This window comes from Orycteropus afer, unplaced genomic scaffold, assembly GCF_000298275.1.
Source record: "Orycteropus afer afer isolate SDZICR_OR568_19922 unplaced genomic scaffold, OryAfe1.0 scaffold00542, whole genome shotgun sequence".
NCBI classification, from domain to species: domain Eukaryota; kingdom Metazoa; phylum Chordata; class Mammalia; order Tubulidentata; family Orycteropodidae; genus Orycteropus; species Orycteropus afer.
The window spans coordinates 817,302-826,085 of record NW_006922129.1 but is presented as its reverse complement, the minus strand read 5'-3'; the positions used below and the strand labels follow the sequence as shown (position 1 = coordinate 826,085).

The following is an 8,784-nucleotide window of genomic DNA, read 5'->3' as shown; positions in this document are numbered from 1 at the left end:
TCTTTAGGTTATGGATAGTAACAGCTTTTCACTGCTGTCTGGGTGTAGCACCATCCCTTTTTGGTTCATTTAATATGCCTACACCTCTGTGAACAGTCCCTTCCCCTTTAGGAGTGTGACATCTGAGAGATGTACCCAAGTGGGGAGAGGGAAGGATTCCATTTAGCCAGTCAATCAGTCAAGTCAATGGAGGTGATAACCTCCAAGTAATTATGAATTATTCTGTTTCTTCAACCACATGGGCCCAGGGCATGAGGGGGACCTGACAAATGGTTTCTACCTTGGATCTTTGTCAGGCCTTGGGTGAAATCCTGCACCTCATCAATCTCTTGGATACACAGACGCTCCCAAGATTCTTGTTTGGGCCTGGTCTCCATACGCGGTGGCTGCATGCTGCTCAGGGATGTTTTTGTTCTTCCTGCAGATGACATCCTCTCCCACAGATGTTTCTGTTCATCTGGAGAAGCTGTCACCTAGAGACAATTGGGAATGGCTGGGTTTGTGCACAACTCAATTTAAGAACTAGGATGGCAATCTTAGGAGAGCTATGTAGAACTTATAGGAAAAAGAAAAGAAAAAAATGCATCCCATTCAATTCTAAAGGCTTAAATGTTAGTTTAAGATAGAAGAAAATATGGTCACCATTGTTCAGTAGAAACTTCCAATCAGCTGTTCTTATTGTATGGACAACCCCTTGCTCTTGCCTGAAATTCTATGCTCCCAATCTCTTTGAAGAAAAGAAAGTTTTCCCCTTCCCACCTCTTGTCCTGGTTCATCCAGCTCTCGCTCCAGATCTTCCAGGAGAGCCACAGCCTCTTCAGCACTCTCCGGAGAGTGCTCCCGCACCCAGGCCTGGAGCTCCTCGGGCAGGATGGTCAGGAACTGCTCCAGCACCAGCAGCTCCACAATCTGCTCCTTGGTGTGCAGCTCGGGCCGCAGCCACTCACAGCAGAGCACCCGGAGCTGGCTCAGGGCCTCCCGGGGTCCAGGTGTGTCATGGTACCCGAACTGCCTGAAGCGTTGGCGAAATATCTCCAAGCCAGGAAGGCCCTTTTCTTTCTCCTCCTCCTCTTCCTTGACTTTTACAACCACAGGTCCCACCTGCTTCTGTGGAGGCCTAGGGCCCAGAACTGCAGGAATGCCCAGTACCTTGGTCATCATACAGACTCAGGAAACAGCCTTGCTAAAGATGGGGCTCTGTACCAAGGATAGTGGTTTCTTTAGTTTTCTGGTTCTTTAAGGACAGAGGTTAAACCTAAGAAAATATGGGTACCATAAAATTACCAAATTGAAAAACTATATTTTTCTAGTCTTTATGGCCACATTGTTAACACAAGAAACTGTGGAAATTATGGCTACCATAAAATTATCATACAATTACAAAAAACAAAAAACAAACTCATTGCCATCAAGTTGATTCTGACTCATAGCCCCCATAAGTCATAAGTTTCCAATGTTGTAAATCTTTATGGAAGCAGATTGCGTCTTTTCTCCGGGGAGCAGCTGGTAGGTTCAAACTACCAACCTTTTGGTTAGCAGCCAAATCCTTTAACCACTGCGCCACCAGAGCGCCTTATAATAATTACATTGTTCAAAATCTTTCTAGAGTCAGCTGAGAATATCCTACTTTGATTTTGTCATACCTCTATGCTCCCAAAAAGTGTAGCATGGCATAATTTTAAAATTACATTTAACTTTGCTCTGAAAACTGTTTTAGAATCTCATTTTGGTTTCTGAGATTTTAACATGCTATCCACTGCCCAATCTGTATCACCAGCCTGGACCTCTCTTCTAAACTCTGGATTCATACAGCCAACTAATTATCTACTTAACAGTGCCACCTGGATGTCCTGTACTATCAAGCTTAATAAGTCGAAACCTAAATTTTCTATCTACACCCTAAGCTGTTCATCTCAGTTAAGGGCAACTCCATCATTCTATTTACTTGGACCAAAAACCCTGGAGTCACTCTTGACCCTTCTTTCACATGCTACAGCTCTACACTCAAAACGTGGCCAGAGCTCAATCACTTCTCACTATCTCCAGCCCTTCCATCCCAGCCCATCATCTCTCCCTGGAGGGATACAGCAGTCTCCTAATTGCTTCTACCCTGTCCCCCTGTCTATTCACAAGACAACAGAAAGGGTGACCTTGTTAAAATATCACATCATTCCTCTGCTTACAATCTTTCAAGGCTTCATGTCTCCACTCAAGAGTGACAGCCAGTCATTGCAATGGCCAACTGGTTTGTATTTTAACAGGATACTAGTTGAATAAGAACTCTTAAGGGCAGAGATTTCATCTGATTTGTTCATGTCACTGCTGTACTGCAAACGTCTAGAATATGCCTGGCAGGAGGAGCTCAAATATTTGTGGAAAGAATAAATGTGATACATGGATCCTAAAGGCTACTCTTAAGTAGTAAAAACAGGTTTTGAAAATAATGTTATCAATACAAACTAAAGTTTAAAATACTTTGTAGTTTTTTACGACTCATATTTAGCTTAATGTAAAAATAATTAGAAACTGTAGAATACATGAGTTAGTATCCATACATGTATCTCTTCACTTTGTCTCCTGAGGGCCTAGAAGCAAGGATATCTCAGTACCAGTGTACACCCAGCACCCAGACCTTGGTTATTAACACTCTCTTAATAAAAGGAACTAGAAAATGGAGAAATTGCTGATTCTAGGGTTGGGGCAGGGATATACAAGATAAACACGGAGCATCTTGTAGTGCCAAAAAAGTAAGACAGTGCTCAAAAGACTGAACAATGGGGGTATATCAAAAGGACAAGAGCTAAGAACCAAACTGAAGCAATCTGAGTAGTACTGGATTACAATGTAGTACTGGGTTATAGCCAAAGTATAAGATAAATATCCCTGAGTCTATACTAACATAAAAAAGGGATGAGCGAAATAAATGGAGAAGAGGCAAATGTGTACGAAAGAATTCCAAATAATGTATGTGGATACTTGCCACAAGGAGGTGGAGCTTAGATCCCTGTCTCTTGAGTACAGTCTGTACTTAGTGGCTGGCTTGCAAAGAGGAGAGTAGGGAAAGGACTGGAGAAGAAAGTCACTTTATAATGGAGAACCACGGCACACACTATCTCGGCCAGGTGATCAGGATTAATATCACTGGTGCTAAGTCACGGAAACAGCAAGTTCTCCTGATGTGATAAGTGTGCTTCATCTTTGTGGTCTCCCCGCACCCCACCTCCCACCCTCCATAACCCCAGTCTAACCATGAGGAAAACATGAGACAAATCCAAATTGAGAGACAGTCTACAAAATACCTGATCAGTACTTGTCAAGAATTGAATGTGTCCCCCCAAAATATGTGTCATCTTGGCTAGACCAAGATTCTCAGTGGTCTGGCAGTTATGTAATGATGTCATCATCCTCCATGATGTGATCTGTTGTATTTAGGGTCCCTATGAATGGGGTGGGAGCTCTGGTGGTGTAGTGCCTAAGACACTTGCCTGCTAACCAGAAGGCTGGCAGTTCAAACCCACCAGCCACTCCTCAGAAGGAAGGTTGAGCATAGAGATACCTTCCATAGAGATACCACCTCAGAAATTCAAAGGGGGGTCGCTATGAGTCAGGTCCGACTCGACGGCACACAATAACAACAACAACATGAGTGGCGCAGTGCCTAAGGCATTTGACTGTTAACCAGAAGGCTGGTGCTTCAAACCTACTGGTCACCCCTTGGAAGGAAGATTGGGCAATCTACTTCCATAGAGATACCACCTTGGAAACCCAAGGAGGGGTCAATATGAATCTAATGGACTCGACAGCAGTGAGTTTGGTTTTTTTGGTTTTATGAGTCAGAACCAACTTGGCATACCTATTAACAGATGTGTTAATGAGGCAGGATTGGGATGGGATGCATCACCCTACTCAGGTCACAGTCTTGATCTGATGTAAGGGGTGTTTCCCTGGGGTGTGGCCTGCATCATCTTTTATTTTAGGAGAGTGAGCAAAGAGGAACCTGACTACCACCAAGAAAAAAGAACCAGGAGTGGAGCACACTGTTAGGACCTGGGGTCGCTGCATGGAGAGCCTCCTAAACCCACAGGAAGACTGATGCCAAGACACATGGAGATCTCCATGGAACACAGGGCCTACAGATGTTGGAAGGAGGCAAGGAGCTTCTCCCAGAGCTGACAGAGAGAGAAGCCTTCCCCTAGAGCTGGTGCCCTGGATTTGGATTTCTAGCCTCCTAAACTGGGTCACTTTTCAGTTTGGCAATTCTGTCTCCACAGGCTCAAAAGCTACTCGCCGAGGTTTAACATACAAATGTGTTCATTATCACCCAGCTGTTTAAAAGCCTTGAATCACTCTCTGGCATGGCAAGCGAAGTCACTCACAATCTGGTTTCAGCCTTCCCACATCACTTCCCTTCCCACTCCCTCTGCTCAATACTTGTGGCAGGATTCAATTTGTCTTTCAAGCCTCAGCTTAATAGTAATTAATCCTTCCAAAAAGATGTTCAATCTCAGTCATAAGAAAAATGCAAATTAAAGCGACAACGGAATGTTTCCACCTATCAGACTGGCAAAGATAAAAAAAAAAATCTCACAACGAATTGCCTTGACTTTTTTAAGTCAGTAATTTCACATTTGTTAAGCTTAGGAGCCCTGGTGGCACAGGGTAAAGTGCTCTGTCGCTAACCAAAATGTCAGCAGTTCACAGGAGAAAGATGTGACAGTCTGCTTCTGTAAAGACTGACAGCACTGGAAATCCTATGGGACAGTTCTACTCTGTCCTACAGGGTCCCTATGAGTTAGAGTCGACTCACCTGCAAAGGTTTGCTTTGAGTTTTATATTGAGTTTGTCCTAAAAGTTCTCTTAGGGATGCCCTTTAGGGCTTGGTTCCTGTATTTTCCTTAACAAAGTTTTCTTAAAATCAAAAAGCATATGCAAAGGAAATGGAGGCTTCATCACTAACTCCTATTAATCATGGTGAACTATGACTAAGCTATCTAGAAATGGAATTCAAGAAGCCTGTTAAGCAAAAGTTCCTGATCTATCGCAAGAAGACTTTTGGTGTTGCCAGAAGTTTCTTTTTTCCTTCTTCTTCTTCTTTTTTATGACCATTTTCCAGTTTATATGCTCTTATTAAAGTGCCCAAATTCATTCTTGAATAAGGTGAGGTATAAGTAAATCAAATTATCAGAGATTTTAATAATTTAGTAGTAAGCTTTGCCAACCAGTGCTTTAACACAGGACTCAATTAGTCTGTACCTGAAAATTCGTAGGCAGGCAGGCAAATTTAATAATTCTCGAGGCACAGAATTCTACTGCTGGGCAGTTCTTATTGTTATAAGCGCTTCCTTAAATTAAGGAGCTCTGGTGCTTAAGGCATTTGATTGCTCACCAGAAGGTTGGTGGTTCAAACCCATCAGCTAATCTGTGAAAGGAAGATGGGGCAATCTACTCCAATAAAGACTTACCACCTCAGAAACCCAATGGGTCGGAATCAACTCAATGACAGTGAGTGGTTTTTAATTCTTCCTTAAACGGAATCAATTTCTTCACACTACTTTCTACCTTCACTGATCCTAGCTGGGTCCTACCCCAATATTTTTTCCATTTAGCCTTCCAGTACCTAAAAACAATCGTCTGCCTCCTAATTCTTTGATTCTCCAGTTTATATCCAGCTCTTTCAATTGCTTTTTCACATTACACAGGTTTTCCTGGTACTTCACCCACATTCTCTCTCTGTAAAGCTGTTTGCTAGCCTGACCAGATCCCTGGTTTGTTTGTTTTCTAATCTGAACAAAACCCACGAGACTATTTCCTTCTCGGACTGGGCACTACTCAGTAATTCCAATGAGAATCAGCTTCTCACAGGAGGTTCCCAACACTTTGGGTGTGTTCCCATCACCAATGAGCCTCGCGTGAACCGACTGGACGGCACGTAGCAACAACAACGAACCACCGCGGAGAGCCAGGGTCAAAGAGAAGGCCGCCTGGGTCAGCCTGGCGGACGACTCTGCTCAGGAAGCGCACAAAGAAACTTCCCGAACTTGAAAGCTAAGGATTCATTTGTTAAAGCCCGGGAGGGTGGTGGTAGGAAAAGCCTCTAGGGAGCCGGCGCCTCCACCAGCCCTGGCTGGACAGGGACAGGTGGCTCCTCCCCTAGCCCTTCTGGGGCCGGTCGGAGTTGGGGACCTCTCCGTTGATAATCTCGCTCTTCCCTCCCGAAACCTTTCGGCCAACACTCCCTCTCCCGCCCACCAGGCTAACCCCGGGCCACTCGCCTCACCTTGAATCACAGCCGCTCCGAGCGCTCGGGCCCCGCGACGGGTACCACCGGGCTGGCGCAACCGGAAATGCGTCACAAGCCTCCTCTTCCGCGGCCCTTCTAGGCTTTTGGGAGGTCTTGTCGGAATCTCGGGCATACAAGGGAAGTTGAGGTGCTTCGGGGATGAGCGGAGCCCCCCGCCTCCCTCATTTTCAAAAGAAAGTTAGACAAGATGAAGGTTTGGCTGTCCTAGCCAAAGTCGCCGCTGACGGCCCCTGGGAGGGAACTCTCCCGAGAAGGACAGAGGCAGGGGGTCGGTCCGGCTAGTCCCTCGTGGACTTCCGAGTCCGATTCCTCTTTGTATCCTCAGGCCCTTGTGATGTCGGTCCAGATTTATGGACATGGGGACCAGCCCTGGGCTCTAGATTTGGTTATCACTTTTCAGACCTAAGGGTGGTGTGCTTTTGCGTGTTCTCAATTTCTTTACTCACCTTTTCCTCACGCTGCTTTTGCTGAGCTGCACCATAATTTTACAGAAACATAATTTTTCCCTGATGTTTTTCTAGGATCATTTTAATAAGTTTTTATTACAGATATTTTCAATGATACACAAAAGTGGAGAGAATGACATCATTGCCCAGCTTCAATAATGATCACAGTGTCAATCTTGATTCATTCATTCTCCCACGCACTTCCCATTGCTTATTTTGAAGCAGACCTCAGATATCGTTATCATTCCCTTAAAATCTCTCTTAAGGGCGTTCATTCTTCTCTGGTCAGATTCCAAGATGGGCCCTTTCTCGGTGCCACGTATTAATAGGTAGGGGTGTTCACAAGTCAGCTGTCATTCAGATATTACGAACACCAAAAATGTGAGGTCTAAACATCTAATTTGACCTAACAGAACCTGTAGAACTTTTCCTCAAACAAGTCTTGGGGAGAATAAGGGACAAAGCAATCTTAGTTGTCAATCCTAGTTCTTCTCTCTCACAAAATACATCTTGATCTTATCATCCCTTCAAAATATTTGAAAAGTATCATGTATGATTGTTCCAAAGATTACTTGCAGCACTTCTTATTTAGAAGTTACTTCTCAATCTTGGAATGTAAAATGTCTGGGCCTGGAGACCTGAACTCATTTAAATGACCTCTGAACTTGCCCACTTTCTCTACATGACTCATGTCTCTTGAATTGGAAGCTTATTTGGTGTGTTAGGCTGGGTTCTCTAGAAGGGCAAAACCAATGAAGTGTATGTTTATAAATATATCAAGAGAGATTTCAAGAAAATGGCTCATGCAGTTGTGGTGGTTGGCAAGTCCTAAATCCATGGGTTAGGCATCAGGCTGGAGGCTTTTCCTGACTCACATCACTGCACAGGCTGCTGAACCCAAAAATCAGCAGGTCAGGTGGCAGGCTGCTGGCTCACAGTCAAGAGGTGAGAAGATGACAATTTTGATGCAGGATCGAGAGAGTGAGAGCTTTACCAGAACGTCCATATATATTGAATGCACACCACACCCTCAAGGAAACTCCCCTTACATCAGCTTACAAAATGGACGATAATTACATAATACTGAGAATCATGGCCCAGCCAGGTTGACAGGTAACATTAACCATCACATTTGGTGTGACAGAATCTCCCCTTTTGTGGCAGAATCCTGAGAGGGGAGAAGCTTCTGGTATTTATTATGGGCCCTGGCCCCCATCTTCCCTCCCCCTCTAGCAGGGTTGCCAAAATTCTTATTCCTGGACCTTCCTCACTCATTCTCAACATCACTTGTTTTGGCTACCACACTAAGCTTGGCCAATAATGAGCAAGCAAACCTCAATTTCTCTCAGAACCCAGCTGGGCAGGCTTCCCACCCACTGCAGCTCTGAAAATTACCCTCTTTTCTTTTCTTTCTGGAAGGAGCCTACCCTTACAGCATGCTGGAAAGCTATAAAGATATTTGCTAAAGAAATGAAAAGAGAAAAAAGGCAGAGTGGGATAGACAACCCTATGGCTTAGTCGGAGCTCTGTTGCTAATGAGAGGAGGGTTTGGAGATGCAACTTTGCTAGCAGAAAAATGACATAATACCTGCTTTAACAGTTTTAAAGGGTTGGGAGAAGTATCGGATTATATCGTGTGTGAGAGTGCTTTGGGAACTTGCTATACAGATAACCAAAGCAAACCAAACCAAACTTACTGCTGTGGAGTCAGATCCGACTCCTAGCGACTCGTCCTTGGATTTCCAAGGTGGTATCACTATGGAAGTCAATTGTACACTCTTCCTTCCAAGTGGCTGGTGGGTTTGAACCACCAGCCTTCTGGTTAGCGGTCAGATGCCTTAGGCACTATGCCACCAGAGCCCCCTGGCTATACAGATAGGAGGGACTTTTAATCCTTAAAATTCCATACTCCTGGTTACAGTATTATTCTGACCTCTATGGTATAATGTCGGTCCCGCCCCCTGCAATAGATGTGGCTCCATCTAGCACAGCAACCTTCTCTTTTCTGCTGTATCTGGTGAGGGCCACTTGACTTCT

At 44.5% G+C, this 8,784-nt stretch overlaps 1 protein-coding gene across 1 annotated transcript; it reads right to left on the bottom strand.

Annotated features, from left to right (window-relative positions):
• Positions 1-675: 675 nt before the first annotated feature.
• On the bottom strand, positions 676-1,158 carry LOC103209957 (zinc finger and SCAN domain-containing protein 21). The gene has a single exon (XM_007955878.1). It carries the CDS (start codon positions 1,156-1,158, stop codon positions 676-678), a length of 483 nt encoding a protein of 160 aa, XP_007954069.1.
• Positions 1,159-8,784: the final 7,626 nt, after the last annotated feature.

Excerpts from the sequence above, each read along its gene's own strand:
- LOC103209957 (XM_007955878.1), bottom strand. The coding sequence starts at position 1,158 with ATGACCAAGGTACTGGGCATTCCTGCAGTTCTGGGCCCTAGGCCTCCA.